This window comes from Scyliorhinus torazame, chromosome 5 (genome assembly GCF_047496885.1).
Source record: "Scyliorhinus torazame isolate Kashiwa2021f chromosome 5, sScyTor2.1, whole genome shotgun sequence".
In the NCBI taxonomy this organism is placed as follows: Eukaryota; Metazoa; Chordata; class Chondrichthyes; order Carcharhiniformes; family Scyliorhinidae; genus Scyliorhinus; species Scyliorhinus torazame.
In genome coordinates this window covers 248,578,326-248,600,539 of record NC_092711.1, presented here as the reverse complement: position 1 = coordinate 248,600,539, position 22,214 = coordinate 248,578,326, and the positions used below count along the sequence as shown (strand labels likewise).

Here is a 22,214-nt window from a genome sequence, read left to right as displayed (position 1 = left end):
CCACTTACACACCATTGAAACATTGGCGGCCCAGTAGTACTCACTTAGGCTCGGTAGTGCCAGCCCCCCCCTGTCCCTACTACGCTGCAAGAATCCCCGCCTCACTCTCGGTGTCTTCCCAGCCCACACAAAACTCATAATGCTCTTCTCAATTCTTTTGAAAAAAGCCTTCGTGATCACCACCGGGAGGCACTGGAACACAAAAAGGAATCTCGGGAGGACCACCATTTTAACCGCCTGCACCCTACCTGCCAATGACAGGGACACCATGTCCCATCTCTTGAAATCCTCCTCCATCTGTTCCACCAACCGTGTTAAATTGAGCCTATGTAATGTACCCCAATTCTTGGCTATCTGGATCCCCAGGTACCGGAAGTCCCTTGTTACCTTCCTCAACAGTAAATCCTCTATCTCTCTGCTCTGCTCCCCCGGATGCACCACAAATAACTCACTTTTCCCCATGTTCAGTTTATACCCTGAAAAATCCCCAAACTCCCCAAGTATCCGCATTATCTCTGGCATCCCCTACGCCGGGTCCGCCACATATAGCAACAAATCATCCGCATACAGAGATACCCGCCCGGTGTTCTTCTCTTCCCCCCCCCCCCCCCCCCCCAAGTACTCCCCTCCACTTCCTGGAACCCCTTCCCCTGCTGTTCTAACTCGCTGGCTCCGCCTCTCTCCACACTGTTCCTCACTCTGAAGCTGCTCTGCCTTCCCCTGCTGTTCTAACTCGCTGGTTCTGCCTCTCTCCACGCTGTTCCTCACTCTGAAGCTGCTCTGCCTTCCCCTGCTGTTCTAACTCGCTGGTTCCGCCTCTCTCCACGCTGTTCCTCACACTGAAGCTGCTCTCACTTTCCCTGCTGTTTTAACTCGCTGGGTCTGCCTATCTCCACGCTGTTTCTCAATCTGAGGGAAGCAGCGAGAGACTAAGCAGTTGAAAGATCAATTTGATTTTCCTTCAAGATCGAACGCAAAAGCAATCTGTAACCATTCAGCTGCATGAAGAAATGAAAACTGCCTTAAACAGCAGGATGGAAGCACAGCAGAATAAACCAATTATGACTCTCCTGAATTACAGGAAAGCTCAAGCGAGTTGATATGTAGATGCAACAAGTGATTAGGAAGGCAAATGGAATGCTGCCATTTATTGCAATAGTAGAGAAGTGTTTCTGCAGCTGCACAGGGCCTTTTGGCATACGATTTTGTTCTCCTTACTTAAAACCAGATATAATTGCTTTAGAATCAGTTCAAAGAAGATCCACTCAGCTGATTCCTGGGAAGAAGAGATTATCTTATGAGAAAAGGTTGAGCAGGTTTGAGGAAGTGATTGCTGATGCAATGAATATAAGATTTAAAAATTTCTTCCAAAACTGCGTAGTGAAAATTACTATTGTTTCGAAAACAAAGGTTGTGTTGAGATTTATATTTGTATTGGTAAAAATTAGGAATTAAGTGTTTTAATTTAATGTTTCTGTGCCTGGAAGGGTAAAATCTAGAGTTAGATTCATGCTGGACAAGGGTGTTTGTTTATATGTGTGGGGGTTGATTTTAATTCCAACTGTGATTCTATTGTGTTTAGAGGGGGTTGCAGCGTGAATAATAAATAGAACTAGCAGCAACTGGAGGTTTTTGTAAGGATAAAAGAAGCTTTTAAGTTTAAGTTTTAGTTTTAGCTGAATTTGTTGACGTTTGGAGACAGGACATCGGGGAGTGAACATCTCTCAACTTTGCAGAAGAAAGACTGGACAGTACAGGAGCTGCAAAGAGGCAGACTTCCTAAAGTACAAGTTACAATCCAGATAACCAGAAACATGGGACAGAAAGAATGTTTAAGACAATTAGAGTTAAGTGAACAGAAGCCAAGGTATTGTTCAGAAGAATTCAAGGAAGAGTAAACAAAGTGTTCCAAGTTAAAGTGACAATTGCAGTCACCAGATTTAAAGTGGGGCAGCAGCCTTCAAAGGTAAATTAAACATCTGATGCCACTTTAATATAGTCTGGGAATTGCGAGTTAAAGCAATTATGAGCCGTTTGCACAGCAGTCAAGACAAAGAAATTTGGAAGGATTGGTGTAAAACCCAGGAACTGGATTTCTGTTAAAAATGGAGCAGAAGCTTTGTTTAAAACTGTCATTTGGAAAACCTGGTCTGGATTTTGTTTGGTAACTCTCACGTGACAATCATTTGGGGCGATTCTGATGAGACATCCACAGTCACCCAGGGTTCAGAGTGGAAAGTATATTTTCCCACAGTCAACTTGTGTGCTTAAAAGGGGCTTGTGTTAATGAGACCATTGTATATTAAGATGTACTTTGTAATCCATGTTAATCCTGAAACTGTGTGTAATTGTTAAACTAACGGGGGAGTAAAGGGTTATTGTATCATCCAATTTCTTCATATTTAATAAAAACATTTTTTCTTGAAACTAATTAGCAGTCCTGTGACTCTGTCTAAACATTACAGCTCGTGATTTACTAGCTTCATCGAACCTGACTTGATGTCGCCGCGACGCTCAAAATGTCCCGCAAGATTCAACGTACCTTGTGAGACATCACAAGCTGGATCACGCCCGTGCTGGGTGAGATCCAGATGAGCATATTTAAATGAGCCATTAGGTTAATTTGAATATGTGTTCCTTTGATTCTCTGAGCTCCTGGGTACTAACAGCCTCCCCAACGAGGCCTTGACCGAGTACTGCTCCACACAAACATGGCCCAGGCTTAATGGCACCTGGGAGGCTCCTGGCTTGTCAGGGGCAGGGCAGTGTGGCACCAGAGGCCTTGTTCATCATGGTCAGAGACTTCAACCAGGCCAACCTCAAGAGTATACTGCCAAAATTCCATCAACACATCTCCTGTCCCACTCGGGGCACCAACACTCTTGACCACTGCTACACAAAAATCAAGAGCGCCTATCGATCCATTCGCCCGACCGCACTTCGGAAAATCGGACCATAAGACGGTGCTCCTTCTCCTGGCATACAAGCAGAAACTTAAGTGGGAGAATTTGGTTGAGAAGGTCGTGCAGTGCTGGTCCGAGGCAACAGAAATGCTCCCACGTGACTGCCTGGAGTCAGTGGACTGGTCCATATTCAAGAATTCAGCGACCAACCTAAACCAGTATGCCACCACCATCACAGACTTTATCGGCAAATGTGTAGAAGACTGTGTGGAATGTGTAGAAAGTAGTGCATACGTTTCCCAGCTGGAAAGCATGGCTTAATCGGGAGATTGACTCCCTACTGAAGGCCAGGTCTGAGGCGTTCAAGTCAGGCGACCCTGACCTATACAAGAAATCCAGGTACGACCTCCTCCGCAAAGTCATCAGGGATGCCAAGAGACAGTATAAGACCAAACTAGTGTCACAGACTAATGTCACGGACTCTCGTCAGTTGTGGCAAGGCTTAAACAACATAATGGGCTACAAAGCGAAGCAGAGCAGAACCTCTGGCAGATGCGCATCCCTCCCCGATGAACTCAATGTATTCTATGCTCGGTTCGAGCAGGAAACCATCAAACAGTTGTCAACTGCCCCAGCAGTCCTGGCCACACCCATACCCACCGTCACAGGTTCCAAAGTTGAATCCTCAGAAGGCAATGGTTCCTGACAGGGTCCCTGGTTGTGCACTCCAATCCAGCGCAGACCAGCTGGCAAATGTGTTCCCAGACATCCTACTCTGTTCTGAGGTCCCCACCTGCTTCAAGAAGACCACCATTATACCGGTGCCAAAGAAGAAGCTGGAGAACCAAAAGAAGAACCATTATACCAGTGCCAAGCAACATGCCCATGGGTGGGGTGCTCTTTCAGAGGGTTGGTGCAGACTCGATGGGCCAAATGGTCTCCTGCACTGTCGTGATTATATGATTCCCCAATGCTGAAAAGTGTGGGCTGGACCGGGGGAAAACTCCCCAAGGCCAAAAAAATGACTCTCTGGATAAATACCAGTGTGGATCTCACCCAAAAATACAGAGGAAACCCCACCAAACTCGCCCAAAATGGCACTTAAGAAATTATTTGGTTGAATTCAGCCCACAGTCTTTTGAGCCAGGGTTCCATACTGGTGTCATATGAGAGTACCTTTAGGAAATGGATATTTAAGCAATGTACCTTTAAGAAATGGAGCTGATCATATTACTGAAATGATGTCAGAGGGTGGGGGAGCTGAGCTCACTTCTGCTTTTGGTTTCAGTTTGAGGAGAATGCTGGGAGTGTCTGTGTGTTTTGCTGAGAGCTGCAGGAAGAAACAGAGCTGGTCTGTTGATGTCTGCAAATCCAAAGACTATAAATATATTGAATGTAACCTCATGTCTGTTTTTGAAGGTTGAAGTCTTTTGGATGTTTAAAGGACGTTTGAAGGATTATTTAGTGTTGTAGTCTTTTGGGGTTATCTTTGAAGATGGGTGAAGAGGGTGTTAAGATATTCAATGTTTGTTTTTTAAAGGTTAAATTGAGTTCATAGAATAAACATTGTTTTGTTTTAAAATTCATTTGTCCATAATTGCTGTATCACACCTGGAAAGTACGCCGTGTGCTTCCCACACCACAATCTATTAAAAGTTGTGGGTCGGTTGAACTCCATGAAACACTTTGGGGTTCTGTAAACCCAGACCCATAACAACGGTATGGTAACACTGTTCCTTGTCAGCAAGTACATGAAGGAAATCTTTAGCATTATAATTTCATGGAAATTGGTATATGTGAGAAACTGTGATCTGTCACAGAGGACGACCAGGGCCCCCGATCGACTGATTGCTTCATTTTAAATTGTAGACTGTAAACTGTAAACTGATTGCTCCATTTTAAATTGTAAACTGTAAATGTAAACCATCAAATGTACATACCTATCAGAATTGTAAATAGTTACAAAACACTGTACGGAGGTATTACGGTACCTCCATAACTAATTCTACCATGTTGCCATGTTTGTAGTATCAGGCCACCACCCCCGCCGGACTCTTTTTTTTTTTTTAACGGGCTGAATGTGGTATTATAGGTATTATGGTACCTGATAGGCTAGAGCACCATTGGTGGAAACTGTATGCTTTCTATTGGTTAGGATGTATGGTAGCTCCGCCCTGCTAGGCGGGGTATAAGAACCTGTGCCGCCCCAGCAGCCTTCATTCTGTACCTGAGCTGCTGGGGGAAACATCTAGCTTATTAAAGCCTTCAGTTGGACTACAACCTTGCTTTAGTGGTCATTGATCGTGCATCACACAGTAACTTCATTGCAGTGTAATGTAAGCCTACTTGTGACACTAATAAAAATTATTTTCATCAAACATGGCACTAATTTGGCAATTTCACTCCTCAGAAGTTACTCTAATCAAGACTATAGAAAATGGAATTAGATATTTTCTGATGAGATTGGGATGTGTTACCAGCTGAAGAAATACATTATTGTTCATTTCAACTAACCTATACCCTATCTGTCCTGAGGAATCTGAAGCAGACGTACCTTTTTATTGTATTTGGACATTTTTGACCAACTTGCATTGGTGTTTGGCTTCCCAACCATATGATTTTATTCTTCATTGGTTATTATATATCTATATGGCTCAATTGGTCAGACTCCAGTTTGGGCCAGATGTTGGTTCAAATTGCAGTTTCTTAAGAAAAATGTAGAGTTTTAATTTTAATATTTTGATCATTCTGAGAAATAAAATAAGTTCTAAGGATCACTTAAGAATGTCTTACTAATTCAGTAAATGGAACCTGTTCCAAAATATAAAATACATTTTGTGAAAAGATTGAAAAATGTTCCATTAATTAAATGAAAGCGATTGCTTAAATGCAATTAGTTTGAGAATTATTAGGCTTCATGTTAGAAAAATGTTGGAATAAATACTTGTGAAACTGCCTGATTTAGTGAGCAAATTAAACATGATCATGCTAAGCCATAAGGTCCTGACTTGGAAGTTCCCATAATGCTTAGTTGATTTCAGACTGCCAATAATTGGTTGCTACAGTTAGTCCAGTTCCCCAGCTGGAGAGGGTAAAATTGGGACAAGGTTACCACACCTAATGGCTATTCAGTGATCGCCTGTCAGTACCCATGGAGCAATGTAGTTGACGTACAGCCTTAATTCAAACTGAGTCTGCAAATTTTGTCTGCTTGTATATAGTACTGGAGTGGGATCGAGTGAGAACTGGTGACCTACCTCTAAAATGAAGTCCACCAGCTTCTTCTGTTCCAACTTCTTTACCTTTAGCACATGTGTGCTATCAGAAATAATTACCCCACTAAGGATGGCCTTAAGAGCCTCCCATTACGTGGGAGGGGAGATTGAGTCGGACCTAATAATTTGATTTAGTCGTCTATAGAGGTGGAAGAAGAAGAGGAAATCGCTTATTGTCACAAGTAGGCTTCAAATGAAGTTACTCAGCAAAGTAGTATCACATCTCCACGGTGGGCATTGGGAGGGGCCAGACTCCAGCAGCAGATGAACACAGTGTGGGGCATGGTCAGATTACAATTGCTGAGTATTCAGCCGCCAATGCGAGGAGAGCCCCACCTAAAATGAAAAAGTCAATGCTGAGTACACTTGGTGAACATGAGGGAAAAAAGGGGAAATCCTTGTCATTTGGGTTTAGAAAATGGCAGGGATCTTCTCTTTCCTCTCTCTCTTTCCCCCCCCCCCCCCCCCCCCCCCCCCCCCGGGAGGGTTTTCCAGGGGCATCCCCAAGGTTGGGAGGGGGAGGGGGGGGTGCTGGAGAGGTAAATAAAGCTGTCGGGGGGAGCAGAAGATCAACGTTGCGGGACAAAATACTGCCCCGATCTGGAAATCTCCCCTCGAGGTCAAATAAAAATGGCACCGTGCCGTTGGATAGCAGGATGTTTTTCAGTACTGCAGCTGCCGAGAAACACCCCGCTAAACACGCCCGACAGCAGGCTTTAACTTCAGTCTGCTGAATTTCACCCTCTGACTTTGTGTAGGTAATGCTAAGACAAACCTCACACCTGTGTTTTTTAAAAATGTGTTTATGAGATGTGAGTGGCGGTGGTTAGGCCAGCATTTATCGCCCATCCCTGAGGGTAATTAAGAGTCAATTACATTGTGACGGATCTGGAGTCTCATGGAAGCCAGACAGCTAAGGTGAACAGATTTCCTTCCCGAAAATACATTAGTGAATCAGATGGTTTTTTACAGCAATCGACAATGGTTTCATGGTCATCATTAGACTTTTCAATATACATATATTTTGTTGAATTCCAATTTCACCATCTGCCATGGTGGGATTCCAACCCAGGTCCCCAGAGCAATTACTCTGGGTCTCTGGATTATTAGTCCAGTAACAATACTGCTGCACCACTGCCTCCCCTTGTGGATGTTGTGCCAATCATGTGGGCTGCTGTGTCCTGGATGGTGTCAAACTTGTTGAGTATTGTTGGAACTGTACTCGTCCAGGCAAGTGGAGAGTATTCCATCACACTCCTGACTTGTGCCTTGTAGATGGTGGCCAGGCTTTGGGGAGTCAGGAGATGAGTTACTTTGCACAGGATTCTTAGCCTCTGACCTGCTCTTCATAGAATCATAGAATTTACAGTGCAGAAGGAGGCCATTCAGCCCATCGACTCTGCACCGGCCCTTTGAAAGAGCACTCTACCTAAGCCAATGCCTCCACCATATCCCCACACCTCCACCCTATCCCGGGAACCCCACCTACCCTGCTCTTGTAGCCACAATATTTAGTCCACTTCAGTTTCTGGTAAATGGTAACCCCCAGGGTGTTGGTAATGGGGATTCAGCAATGGAAATGTCATTCAATGTCAAGGATGATAGTTTTATTCTCTCTTGTTGGAGATGGTCATTGCCTGGCACTTGTGTGATGTGAATGTTACCTGCCACTTGTAAACCGAAGCCTGGATATTGTCCAGGTCTTGCTGCTTATGGATATGGACTGCTTCAGTACCTGAGGAATCATGAATTGTGCTGAACATTGAGCAAGCAGCAGCAACCATCTTATCAGGACGGATGTTCATTGACGAAGCATCTGAAGATGGTTGTGCCTATGACACTGCTGGCACATTCGTCTTTCACTCGTTATTTAATTAGTTGGCATCTTCTGGTTTTCCCTTTATCTGTAACACACAATTTCTGATGATTACACTACTCTCCTACCTTTGTTTTAGAAATATTATTTCTACTATCTTTTATATACTCACGTTTGGTTTAAAGTTCTCATAACTTCCATATTTATCCTTTGTAATGGAATCCTCGGCCCAGCACAGTTCAGGTGGGACCTATCCCAATAATGTAGTTGCTTCTCGTCCAATTAAGAGTGCCAGTGTCCCATGAAATGGAACCCAACTTTTCATAAAGCTCCTTGAACTCTTTGCTTACTTCCCAATCAGTTTATTGCACGCCAATTTGCCTGTGGCTCAGGAAATAATAACTCTTGAGGTCCTTTAATTTGACTCTTTGCATTCTCCAAACAGGATCTCTTGCTTACTCTTTCTTGTGTTGTTGGTCACCACATAGACTATAATAACTGGAAACTGGATTCTTACTCTTCCATCCCACACCCTCCCCACTAGGAAACTAAGGTTCAATCCTATACCTAGTGCCAGTGGTCGGCACGGTGGCACAGTGGATAGCTCTGCTGCCTCACCGCGCCAGTTACCCAGGTTCAATTCTGGCCTTGGGTTACTGTGGGAATTTGTTTTCCCCGTGTCGGCGGGGTTTCCTCCGGGTGCTCCGGTTTCCTCCCACAGTCCAAACATTTATGAGTTAGGTGGATTGGCCAAGATAAATTGCCCCTGAGTGTCCAGGGATGTGCGGGTTAGATTATGGGGTTACCGGGATAGGGTGGATGGGTGAGTGGACATTGGTAGAGTGCTCTTTCGAAGGGTAGGTGCAGGCCCGATGGGCCGAATGGCCTCCTCCTGCACTCTAGGGATACTGAGTCCTTGGAAGTCGATTATAGTGGAGCAGTCCCAGATCTTAGTCATCAGTATCCTGCTTATTGCCGGACCACTTATTGTGCGTGAGTGTAAACCTCACCAGGTTCTGCCCTGTGCTTTATGGAGCGATTTTATAGGGTGCTTTCTCAATAAAAGAAAAAGATCATAATTGTTGAATTATCCCACATTCTGCTTCTTAACATTCATGCTATCCACAAACTCCTATACTGCAGTCCCAACACACTGCCCTGTCATATTTTAGTGTATGCTACTTATATCTACTGTTAACTTATTTTTACAACTTGCACTGAAACACTGAACAGAATTTTAATATTTAACTGTCACAATCTGAAATGAAGCACAAGTATTGGAAGCAAAAAGTAGCAATACATTCCCTAACCAAATCCCTAACTTTACATTCCCTTTTCAATACATTCCATTTATAACAAGACCTTGGCAAGTGTCAGAGGAGACTTTATTTTTATGCATGTTTTTGAACCACATCCAAGTTACAAGTGCTCACTCCACTTCCTGATCATTCACAACTTTACACTCTTTAGGTGCCCTCCATTTATTAGAACTCTGTACCACTGAGCGCATCAGCATATAACTGTTTACATTGACCCGTGGAATTGTAGACTCAAAGCTAAGATTGAAACATACAATTAAACTTTTATTCAGTACAACAATACAATCATGACCAGCGAGCATCGGTGTAAAACTAGTTAGGGACAAAGAAATAGTGTCATGCAACTGAAATATTTTAAAACCAGCAATCTTCTTGGTAAAGCATTGAAGACTGCAATCAATGAAGAGAGCAATTTTGATGTGTGAAATTGTTTTGGCTTTATATGATTGTGTTTATTTCCAATAGTTTTAACTCTTGATCCTATTTTTCTTTAGATCTTCCACCTCCTGCTATGCGAGAAAGGCCTCCGGGATGCAAAACTGTCTTTGTTAGTGGTTTACCAGAGAATGGTTCAGAAGACTTGATCACTGACATTTTTGGACAGTGTGGTGAAATCACAGCCATTCGTAAAAGCAAGAAAAACTTTTGTCATATTCGGTTTTCGGATGAATACATGATAGACAAAGCTCTCTTTTTGTCAGGTAATATTTTATTCTATCTTAAACAATTTTTTTTGTTAGGTTCTAAAATGCTGTTTTTTCATATATTCACTTAATTTTGCCTTATATAATCATAAGTGCTGAAGACTATGAACCTATTATTTCATAATGGAGTTTAAACGAGGAGCATAGATTTTAAAAGTCAAAATATTATTCTGATTAACTAAAATCTTTCTTTCCCTAATACTGATGAACAAGTGGTTAGACCTGGCATCTAATTGTCACTTGTAGAATCTGGGGCACGATTCTCCGCCCCCCCCGCCGGGCCGGAGAATCGGCGGGGGGCCACGCGAATCGTGCCCCGACGCCGGGACACCATTCTCCCGCCCGTGATAAAACGGGCGGACGGGCATGGCGCTGGGCCGCACGGAGAATCGCGCAAACGGCCGTAGCGGCGATTCTCCGTCAGCGCCGCTATTCTCTGGCCCAGATGCGCCGAGCGGCCGTCCGAAAAAATCCAAGTCCCGCCGCCGCCGTTCTAACATGCTCTGGGCCGGCGGGACCTCGGGGTTGAAGGGTCCGGGGGCGGTCTGTGGGGGTCCAACCCCTGGGAGGGCCTCTGTAGTGGCCTGGTCCGCGATCGGGGCCCACCAATCGGCGCGCCAGCCTCTCTGTCGGAAGGCCTCCTTTCCTCCGCGCCGGCTCCTGGATCCCTGCGCCATTTGGCGTCGGGGCAGGCGCGGGGAAGAAGGCCACTGCGCATTCGCTAGTTGGCGCCAGCCCAACTGCACATGCGATGCCAGGTCAACACCGGGACCGGCAACTGGAGCAGCATGCTGGCCCCCCCAGGACCCGAGAATCGGGTCTCTGAACCGGCGCCGGAGTAAAGTACTCCCGTTTTGGCGCCGGCATTCTGGCGCCGGACCAGAGAATCGCAGCCCTGAATTTTCATTTCTGTTGAAGCAGTCAATCAGGTTCATAGTCTTCCTAATTTCAACACTGTTATCAAATACTATTGAATTTGGTCCAAGGAAAATTTCCAGAAAGAGGGATTCGGGTTGAAAAAAAGAAAACTTTCTAAGAATTTTTCTAGCAAGTTGCTATAATTTCTAGTTGCTGAAGGTGGCATGTTCTGTAGTCTTTCAATCCATTTGCATTTCCATGTCATGGTATTTTGTATGCTTTTGTGCCTTAACAGGTTATCGAATAAGAATAGGCTCTAGTACAGATAAGAAGGATTCAGGCCGCCTTCACGTTGACTTTGCTCAAGCTAGAGATGATCTATATGATTGGGAATGTACTCAACGTATGATGGCAAGAGAGGAACGCCATCGTCGAAGAGTAGCAGAAGAAAGATTTCGACTACCTTCACCTCCACCAATAGTGCATTATTCAGAACATGAAAGTGCTATGCTGTCAGAAAAGCTGAAAGGTAATTTTAAAGTCCCGCACAATTAGTTTTTGCCCTTAGCTTAAAGCTTCTGAGAGCACCATTTTATTAGGGTTTTCAAAATAGGAACATTCTCACATCTAGCTATATGTAAAAGTTTTGTACCTAACAAATGCCAGTCACACTTTTTTTCTTTTTGCACATGTCTACCAACAATAATAAATTATAAGTAAAGTGCTAGAAAAAGGGGGGGGAAAAAATCAGTATTTTTACTGATTGTTCCACTGATGACCTAACCTTTCTTCGCAAACACAGGGCAGATATCGAGAAACAGATCCACAGAAACTTCCTTTGATAATCGCCTTTTGGATGTGCCTGTTTCATCTATTTCCCTGTGAGAGGGTACCGAAACAGCAGTTTTCAAAGCGCAGTTTTCAAAGCGCAGGCACTACAAGTGAGACAAGTATAGGGATTGAAAAGATAGGAGTCTCAGTCCTCGCATTTGTCCAGCAGGTACAAAGTTCTTGCAGCCTGTGTAGATGAAAACAGGGAATGCAGGGAGGATGTGCAAAATGACCACAGCATCATATTACAGGAGCATGTCAAATGTGCTGTCGACAAGATCAAGGTTGTCACCTGGGACGGGATTCTCCCCTAACCGGCGGGGTGGGCTGTACCGGCGCCGAGAAGTGGCGTGAACCACTCCGGTGTGAGGCCGCCCGGAAGGTGCGGAATCCCCCGACCGTCAAGGGCTCGGCCGGAGTCGGCGGAGTTGGCGCCTCACCAGCTGGCGGCGAAGGGCTTGGCACCGCGCCAACCAGCGCGAGTTGGTGCATGCACAGGAGCGCCAGCGTGTACTGGCGTCATTCCAGCACATGCGCAGGGGGGTTCTTAACCATGCTGGCCATGGCGGACCGCTACACCGGTCGGCGCTGAGAGAAAGAGTGCCCCCACAGCACAGGCCCGCCCGTGGATCGGTGGGCCCATATCGCAGGCCAGGCCACCCTGCCCCCCCCCCCCCCTGCCCCCCCCCCCCGGGGCCAGATCCCCCCACCCCTCCGAGGACTCTGCAGGCCGCCCGCAGAGCCAGGTCCTGCCGGTACGGAGCTGGTGTAATATAAGCCGGCGGGACTGGCCGAAAACTAGCGCCCACTCGGCCCCATCACGGAGAATCGCCGGGGGGGGGGCGCTGCCAACGGTCCCCGACTGGCGCAACACGATTCCAGTCCGGGGGGGGTCGGAGAATCCCGCCCCTGATTTGTAATGCTTTCAAAGGGCTTCTCCCTTTTTAAAAAAAAAATATTTATTAAAGTTTTTTAACACAATTTTTCTCCCTTACAAACAACAACCACCCCCCCGCGTAACAAAAGAAAACGAGAAATCACGCAGAGCAAGATATATACATGGCAAAATGATATATTTACACAGCTTTGTACACTGGCCCTCACCCGTACGTGCCAGTTTCCCCAACCCTTCATGTTATCTCTTGCTCATCCACCCTCCCAGGCAGTAAAACCCTGCATAGACCCTCTCAAGGCGAACTTAATCCTCTCCAACTTTATGAACCCAGCCATATCATTTATCCAGGCCTCCAGGCTGGGGGGCTTCGCCTCCTTCCACATTAGCAAGATCCTTCGCCGGGCTACTAGGGACGCAAAGACCAGAATGCCGGCCTCTTTCGCCTCCTGCACTCCCGGTTCGTCCACTACTCCAAATATTGCTAGCCCCCAGCTTGGCTTGACCCGGACTTTCACCACCTGAGATAGTGCTCCCGCCACTCCTCTCCAGAACCCCTCCAGTGCCGGGCATGACCAAAACATATGGACATGGTTTGCCGGGCTCCCTGAGCACCTTCCACATCTGTCCTCTACCCCAAAGAACCTACTCAACCTCGCCCCCGTCAAGTGCGCTCTGTGGACCACCTTAAATTGCATCAGGCTGAGCCTGGCACACGAGGAGGAGGAATTAACCCTACCTAGGGCATCAGCCCACAGACATTCCTCGATCTCCTCCCCCAGCTCCTCCTCCCATTTACCCTTCAACTCTTCTACCAGCGCTTCCCCCTCTTCTTTCAACTCCTGGTGTATTTCCGACACCTTGCCCTCCCCGACCCGTACACCCGAGATCACCCTATCTTGAATTTCTTGTGCCGGGAGCAACGGGAATTCCCTCACCTGTCTCCTCACAAAAGCCCTCACCTGCATATATCTAAAGGCATTTCCCGGGGGTAACTCGAACTTCTCCTCCAGTGCCCCTAGGCTTGCAAATGTCCCGTCGATGAACAGGTCCCCCATTCTTCCAATCCCCGCCCGATGCCAGCTCTGGAACCCCCTGTCCATCTTCCCCGGGACAAACCGGTGGTTACCCCTGATGCAGTGGGAGCATCGGGGACCACACCGATGCTCCCATTGCAACCCAGTGCCGTCTCCACTGGCCCCAGATCCTTAGCGTTGCCGCCACCACCGGGCTCCTGGTATACTTTGTCGGCGAGAGCGGCAGCGGTGCCGTCACCAACGACCCAGGCTCGTTCCTTTGCAGGACGCCATCTCCATCCTCTTCCATGCTGCCCCCTCTCCCCCCATAACCCACTTGCGGATCATCGCCACATTTGCTGCCCAGTAGTAGTTCCCCAGGTTTGGCAGCGCCAACCCTCCTCGGTCCCTACTGCGTTCCAGGAACCCTCTCCTCACTCTCGGGATCTTATTCGCCCACACAAACCCCATAATACTCCTGCCTACTCTCTTAAAAAAGGCCTTAGTGATCACGATGGGAAGGCACTGAAACACAAACAGAAACCTCGGAAGGACCACCATTTTGACCGACTGCACTCTACCCGCCAGCGAGAGCAGTAACATGTCCCATCTTTTGAAATCCTCCTCCATTTGCTCCACCAACCTCGTCAGATTCAGTTTATGTAGGGTCCCCCAACTCCTGGCTATCTGGATCCCCAGATACCGAAAGCTCCCCTCCGCCCTCCTCAGCGGTAGGTCCCCTATCCCTCTTTCTTGGTCCCCCACCTGTAATACAAAGAGCTCACTCTTCCCTACATTGAGCTTATAGCCCGAAAACTCCCCAAACTCCCTTAGAGTCTGCATGACCTCCACCATCCCCTCCATTGGATCCGCCACGTACAGCAACAGTTCATCCGCATATAGCGACACCCGATGCTCTTCTCCCCCCTCGGACCACCCCCTTCCATTTATTAGACTCCCTCAATGACATGGCCAATGGTTCGATCGCCAATGCGGACAACGGGGGACAGGGGGCACCCCTGCCTCATCCCTCGGTACAGTCGAAAGTATTCCGACCGCCGCCGGTTCATCACTACACTTGCCATCGGGGCTCTATAAAGGAGCTTAACCCAATTGATAAACCCTACCCCGAACCCAAACCTGCGCAGCACCTCCCAGAGGTACTCCCACTCTACTCGGTCAAAGGCCTTCTCCGCGTCCATAGCTGCCACTATCTCCGCCTCTCCCTCCTCCGATGGCATCATTATCACGTTTAAGAGCCTCCGCACATTGGTGTTTAGTTGCCTGCCCTTTACAAATCCCGCCTGGTCCTCGTGGATTACCCCCGGGACACAGTCCTCGATCCTCGTGGCCAGCACTTTTGCCAGCAACTTTGCATCCACATTGAGGAGCGAAATCGGCCTGTACGATCCACATTGCAGTGGGTCCTTGTCCCGCTTTAGGATCAAAGAAATTGTCGCTTCCGACATTGTCGGTGGCAGGGTCCCCTCCTCTCTTGCCTCATTAAAGGTCCTCACCAGTAGCGGGGCCAACAGGTCTGCGTACTTCCTGTAGAACTCCACCGGGAATCCGTCCGGTCCCGAGGCCTTCCCCGCCTGCATGCTCCCCAAACCCTTGCTCAGCTCCTCCAACCCAATTGGTGCCCCCAAACCAGCCACCTCTTGCTCCTCCACCCTCGGGAATCTCAGCTGATCTAGGAATCGTCTCATCCCCTCTTCCCCCGCTGGGGGCTGGGATCTGTACAGCTCTTCATAAAAGGCCTTGAATACCTCGTTTATTTTCGTCGCACTCTGAACCGTGGCTCCCCTTCCAGCTTTGACTCCCCCTATTTCCCTCGCTGCCATCCTCTTACGGAGCTGGTGTGCCAGCATCCGACTAGCCTTTTCCCCATACTCGTAGGTCGCCCCCTGCGCTTTCCTCCACTGTGCCTCCGCCTTCCCTGTGGTCAACAGGTCAAACTCCGTCTGGAGCCGTCGTCTTTCCCCAAGTAATCTTTCCTCCGGGGCCTCTGCATATCTCCTGTCCACCCTCAAAATCTCCACCACTAACCTTTCCCTTTCCATACCCTCTGTCTTCTCCCTATGAGCCCTAATGGAAATTAGCTCTCCCCTGATCACCGCCTTCAACGCCTCCCATACCACCCCCACCCGCACCTCCCCGTTGTCATTGGCCTCCAAGTACCTTTCAATACACCCCTTCACCTTCCCACACACCACCTCGTCCGCCAGCAGTCCCCCATCCAGCCGCCACAACGGGCGTTGGTCCCTCTCCTCTCCCAGCTCCAGTTCCACCGTGTGGGGCATGGTCCGAAATGGCTATAGCCGAATACTCTGTCCCCTCCACCCTCGGAATGAGCGCCCTACCCAGAACAAAGAAATCTATCCGGGAGTAGGCTTTGTGTACATGGGAGAAGTAAGAAAATTCCCTGGTCTGCGGCCTTGCAGACCGCCATGGGTCCACTCCCCCCATCTGATCCATAAACCCCCTAAGTACCTTGGCCGCCGCTGGCCTCTTTCCAGTCCTTGATTTGGAGCGGTCTAGTGCTGGATCTAACACTGTATTGAAGTCCCCTCCCATTATCAGGCCTCCTATCTCCAGGTCCGGAATGCGCCCCAACATGCGCTTCATGAATCCTGCATCATCCCAGTTCGGGGCGTATACGTTTGCCAACACCACCCACATCCCTTGCAGCCTACCGCTCACCATTACATATCGCCCTCCATTGTCCGCTACAATAGTCTTAGCCTCAAATGACACCCGCTTTCCCACCAATATTGCCACCCCTCTATTCTTCGCGTCCAGTCCCGAGTGGAATACCTGTCCTACCCATCCCTTTCTTCGCCTGACCGGGTCCGCCACCTTCAGGTGTGTCTCTTGGAGCATGGCCACGTCCGCCTTCAGTCCCTTTAAGTGCGCGAACACTCGAGCCCTCTTCACCGGCCCATTCAGGCCCCTCATTCCACGTTATCAGCCGGATTGGAGGGGCTCTCACTCCCCCCCCACGCCCCACCGACTAGCCATCTCCTTTTCTGGGCCAGTCCCGTGTCCACGCCTCCCTCACCCTCCAGTCCCCCAGAGGGGGGATCCCCGTCCCGACCACCTCGTCTGTGTCCCATTCCCTTTCGGCCAGTGCAGCAGCAACCCTTTCCCCCCTCCCCCCCGCTAGACCCCTGTCTAGCTTTTTTGCTCCCCACATGTCACTCCCGTAAGTCAGCTGTCCCATTGACCTCCCCGCGTGGGAGTCTCCCAATCCATATGCATTCCTTTGTTCCCATTCCCGCCTTTCCAAAGCCCGCTCCGCCCCCTCTGGCGCAGCTCCTGTCGCGGCCTTGTCTCTCTCCCCCAGCCCATGTAACATTTCCTGCACGTGATTGACCCCCTATATACAACAACCATCACACATCAAACCTCAAACATCCCCCCTACCCTCACACATCCCCCCTACCCTCACAAACCCTCAGTTAGAGTCCAACTTTTCGGCTTGTACAAAGGTCCACGCCTCTTCAGGCGTTTCGAAGTAATAGTGTTGGCCCTTGTATGTGACCCACAGTTGCACTGGCTGCAGCATTCCGAATTTCACTTCTTTCCGGTCCAACGCCGCTTTGGCCCGGTTGAAACCCGCTCTCCGCTTTGCAACCTCCATGCTCCAGTCCGGGTATATTCGGATCTCTGCATTGTCCCACTTACTGCTCCGCTCCTTCTTGGCCCATCTCAGGACCCACTCTCTGTCCGTGAACCAGTGGAACCTCACCACCATCGCCCTTGGCGGCTCAGTTGCCTGGGGCTCCAGCACCCAATGTGCCCCGTCCAACTCCAGCGGCCTCGAAGGAGCCTTCGTGCCCATCATCGCCTCGAGCATCGTGCTCGCGTATGCCCCTGCATCAGCCCCCTCCACTCCCTCAGGGAGACCCAGGATTCGCAGATTCTTTCTCCTCGACCTGTTCTCCAGGTCTTCGAGTCTTCCCGCCCACCTCTTGTGTAGCGCCTCGTTCTGCTCCACTCTCACCGCCAGGCCCACGAGCTCGTCCTCGTTCTGACTGACTCTTTTCTGTACCTCCTGGATCTTAGCTTCGTGGACCTTCTGGGTGATCCCGAGTCCTTCAATTGCCGAAAGGATAGGCGCCAACATCTCCTTGCGCATCTCCTCGCGCTGCTCCTCGAAGCGGCGCTTGATGAACTCCTGCAGCTCCCCTTTGTCCCTGGCTGCCGCCATTTTGTTTTCTTTCCCTTGCTTCACCCGTTGCTCCAGTGCTGCTCCTTTGGCCGTTACACTTCTGGTCCGTTTAAAAAGTCTATGGAAACTCCTGAAAAAGCCAGTTCCAGACGGGAGCTGCCGAATGCGCGACCTACTCCTCCATGGCCGCCACCGGAAGCCTCGTCCCTGCTTCTTCAATGGCCCTGGTAGATCCTTTCACAGTTGTTCCCTCTGCTGCTAGAATTCACCTTTGATAGAGTCAAGTCAGATTGCAGCTTTAAGCTTGCCCTTCCCCCGCCTGCATGCTGGAAGAGGCCCTTGTCTAAACCTGCAGCCAAAGCCAAATCCTTTACTGTTTCTGCCGGGTCTGGCAGCCAAAAGACATAACACTCCTGGGGGACACTGTCAGGGGAATGCTGCAGTCTTCTTGCCACACCGGGAAATGTCAAACAAATGCCGTGGGGGCCCTGTAAAAGAGCCCAAAGGTCCGTTCCAAGCGGGAGCTACCGAATATGCGACCTAGCTCTGCATAGCCGCACCCGGAAGTCCCGGGCTTCTCCCTTCTAATAATAATTCTCTGCTGTATCACAAGATTCCAGAGGTCAGATTGATGGGCTCAATGTGAGGATGCCATGCTTATCTAGCTTCTTTTGTATGAAGTGCTGCGGGCTCTTCTCCAGCATCAGGGTATTCCTCGCACCTGGGTGCACAAGTCAGTAGAAGAAATATTGCCCTGCGAGACAAGGCACCCCACCCTCCTACACCTGTCGGTTAAGGGAAACAGCAGAAATGATCGAGGATGATCTATTCAATGTGGAGGTTGGTGGGAAGGAAGGTAAAGTCAAGGGGGGAACCTAATGGTTTTGGGAAGGAAGAGAAAAAGTGAAAGCAGAATTGTGGAAAATAGTTCAGATACAATAGTCCTGTCAGCCATGGTGGAGGGCAGTCTTGGTTCAGGAGAACGGAAAACAACTGCTATGGGAATGGTAGCATTTTTAGAATGAATACAATGGATACAAGAAACAATCGTTATGGGAAGTGTAGTCAAGGTCACTGTGGGCACCTGTAGACATTTAGTGGATACTGGTCAACAGCCAGAGTTGGAAACCGAGAGGTTGGGAAAGGGAAAAGAAGAGTCAGAAATGTGAAGATGAGGAAAGGGTGGAAATTGGGAATGAAATTGAAAAAAAAATTGATTACATTTTCCAGTTCAGGGTGGAATCAAGAAACTGCACTATAAGTCATCAATACACCAGGGAAAAAATGGTGCAGGGCGGCATTTGGAACTGAACTAATAAAAGACAGGACCACATGGGTTTCCATACCAACATCTTTTATTTGTAGGAAATGAGTAGAGCCAATAAGAAATAAAAACAGAAAATGTTGAAGATACTCAGCAGGTCAGCCATCATCTGCGGAAAGAGAAACAATTTTCATGAAAGATCATCCACCTGAAACGTTAATTCCATTTGTCTCTCCCCGATGCTGTCTGACTTGCTCACCTTTTTACAATATTTCCCTTTATAAAAAAATTCAGACTTCCAGCATCTGCGGTATTTTGAATCATAGAATCACAGAATTTACAGTGCAGAAGGAGGCCATTCGGTCCAACAAGACTGCACTGGTCCTTGGAAAGAGTACCCTACTTAAGCCCACACCTCCACCCTATCCCAGTAACCCCACCTGTTTGGACACTAAGGGCAATTTAGCATGGCCAATCCACCTATCCTGCACATCTTTGGACTGTAGGAGGAAACCGGAGCACCCAGAGGTTATCCCCATCACACTACTTTTCTATGACTCCCAAGATATCTCTTGCTCAAGGTGCACCTGTTTTCTCAGTCAGACTGTATCAGTTGTCTGTTACCATTTCCATTTGTGACTCCAGCTTCACTTAACTTGTCCACATGTGTTTAACTATAACCTAAAACTGTTGCTTTTCAAATTTCAAGCCAGTAACACCCCAACCACTTTGGTTCCCACTTCTGACACCAATCAGTAAGATTGATTTTGTATTGAAGTCAAAGTAAAGTTGCTCAATGTGAGGCTGTTAGTGGTGGTGGATGGGGATTGATTGAACTGCTGTTCAAAAAAGAAACAAAGGGCTCTCAGGTTGTCCTGCTGGGGAATGGTGATATTCCCCAGCAGGAGAGATATGGTGAGAGAGACTGGGGAATGGTGATATTCCCCAGCAGGAGAGATATGGTGAGAGAGACTGGGGAATGGTGATATTCCCCAGAGAGATTGGATGTCTACGATGACTTCACATTGTAACAATGTTCTAAGCAACAAAAAATCTCTGGAGCAGAAACCCAGTACCTTTAGGTCCACTGGTAATGGGCGATCAGAGAAAAATAATGAATAGTCTAACCCACATAATTTTTAAAAAATAAAAAATTTAGAGTACCCAATTCATTTTTTCCAATTAAGGAGCAATTTAGCGTGGTCAATCCACCTAGCGTGCACATCTTTGGGTTGTGGGGGTGAAACCCACGCAAACACTGGGAGAATGTGCAAACTCCACATCAACAGTGACCCAGAGCCAGGATCGAACCTGGGACCTCGGCACCGTAAGGCAGCAGTGCTACTCACCGCCACCATGCTGCCCAGCTAACCCACATAATTAATGCTGGCTTTCATTTGGCAATTTGTCACGTTAAAGAATTTAATGGCGTTGGTTGTGGTATTGTCACTGGACTAGTAATCCAGAGACCCAGGGCAAGATCAGCACCCGGGTTCAAGTCCCACCAGTGCAGATGCCGAAATTTGAATTAAATAAATATCTGGAATTCAAAGTCTAATGTTGACCAAGAAGTCATTACCGATTATTGTAAAAACCCATCTGGTTCACTAATGTCCTTTAGGGAAGGAGATCTGCCATCCTTATCTGGTCTAAGGATGGCCTTCCTTTCATTGTGAAGCAGACTTCACCAAGCGTTCGATTGTTCACCCACTAGTAGGGAGCGTAAGCTGGGTTTAGACCATCGTGAAACAGGGTAGTTTTACCCTACTGATTATAAATGGGTCATTGCAATAGTAACAACACTATTAGGCTATATGTGATTCCAGATCCACAGAAATGTAGTTGATTCTCAAATGCCCTCTGAAATGGAGGGCAGTTAAGGATGGATAATAAATGCAGGTCCAGCCAGCGACACCCACATCCCGTAAAATGAATTTAAAAAAATTTAAAGCAGGCATTAATTATGATCGAGTCCACAACAAGAGCAGATTAAACATCACTGGAAGTAGCAGAAGCTTCAATCTCAATCGCTAAAAGAATTCGAGATGGGGGTGAGGCCCCGCCAGAGTGTTGGCATAAACCACACCCATTCATTTTTGTTTTCTCTCATAATCTCAATATTTGGAGAAAAAATTGATCTGTGCAACTGGGGAGTTGCACGCCAGTTTTCAGTCAGCCTGACACTTTGCCAAATTCTGGTAAGATTCCGCCCATGGATTATGGAATAAGAGATGAAACAGTTATTTAACCTTAATTAAGGGAAATGACCTAGATAGCAAGTAAGAACGCAGCAACCTTTGTGCATTTACAATTCTGATAGACATCAATACAAGAAAGGCATCAGTATGAAGGGTGACAATGTCTTCAAAACTGACTAGCCAATGCACTCCCAGACCAAAGAGATACCGCAGTGTGACTAGTTTGTAACTATGTGTGACAAGTTGTGACATAAAATTCAATAAATCTCTCTATTTGAGTGCTAATATGAGAATAACGTATTCCATAGAAACAGCACATGACAACCCCACTCTGGCCTACACATGACTTCAGTTCCACACAGCGAAGTTGACTGTGTCATATCAAGCCATTTGATAATCGCAACTACTAAGCAAAATATAACCCATCAACACCTCGGAGACTTTATGAATGAACCCTTGCCAGTGTTGCCCATATCCTGAGAGCAAATGTTTAGAAAAGATTTGTTTTGAAATAATCCAATACCAATTCAAATAAAGGATGGCGAGCACTTTGCAGCAAGTATTCTGTTCAGATTGCTTTTGAAAAATTAATCATAGTTTCTTCATATTCTTGCCTTTTATTTGATTTATTTTATCAATCTCTTGTAGATGATTCAAAATTCACTGAAGCTGTTCAGACCCTTTATACCTGGCTAGAACGAGGTGAAGTGAACCGTCGATCAGCAAACATCTTCTACTCCATGATCCAGTCAGCTAACAGCCATATTCGAAGACTTATGAATGAAAAGATTCTACATCAAAAAGAAGTGGAGGAAGCCAAAGAGAAGTTTAAGAATGCTCTCTCAGGGATTCTGGTTCAGTGTGAGTAACAACTTCATTCTTTAAAATTTCATCATAGAAAGCATGAGCACTTTCCATCTTTTATCATTCATGCATTTTCTTTTTGTTCAATTTAATTAAATAT

General features: G+C 47.5%; 1 protein-coding gene across 3 annotated transcripts in view; it reads left to right on the top strand.

Annotated features, from left to right (window-relative positions):
* Positions 1 to 22,214, top strand: part of LOC140421025 (ecto-NOX disulfide-thiol exchanger 2-like) — a 347,774-nt gene that overhangs the window by 256,269 nt on the left and 69,291 nt on the right. For all 3 annotated transcript variants that reach the window (XM_072505320.1, XM_072505318.1, XM_072505319.1), the window contains 3 exons: positions 9,808 to 10,014; positions 11,171 to 11,404; positions 21,899 to 22,111. In XM_072505320.1, coding sequence (XP_072361421.1) covers positions 9,808 to 10,014; positions 11,171 to 11,404; positions 21,899 to 22,111 — 654 coding nt within the window. The remainder of the gene's footprint in view (positions 1 to 9,807; positions 10,015 to 11,170; positions 11,405 to 21,898; positions 22,112 to 22,214) is intronic.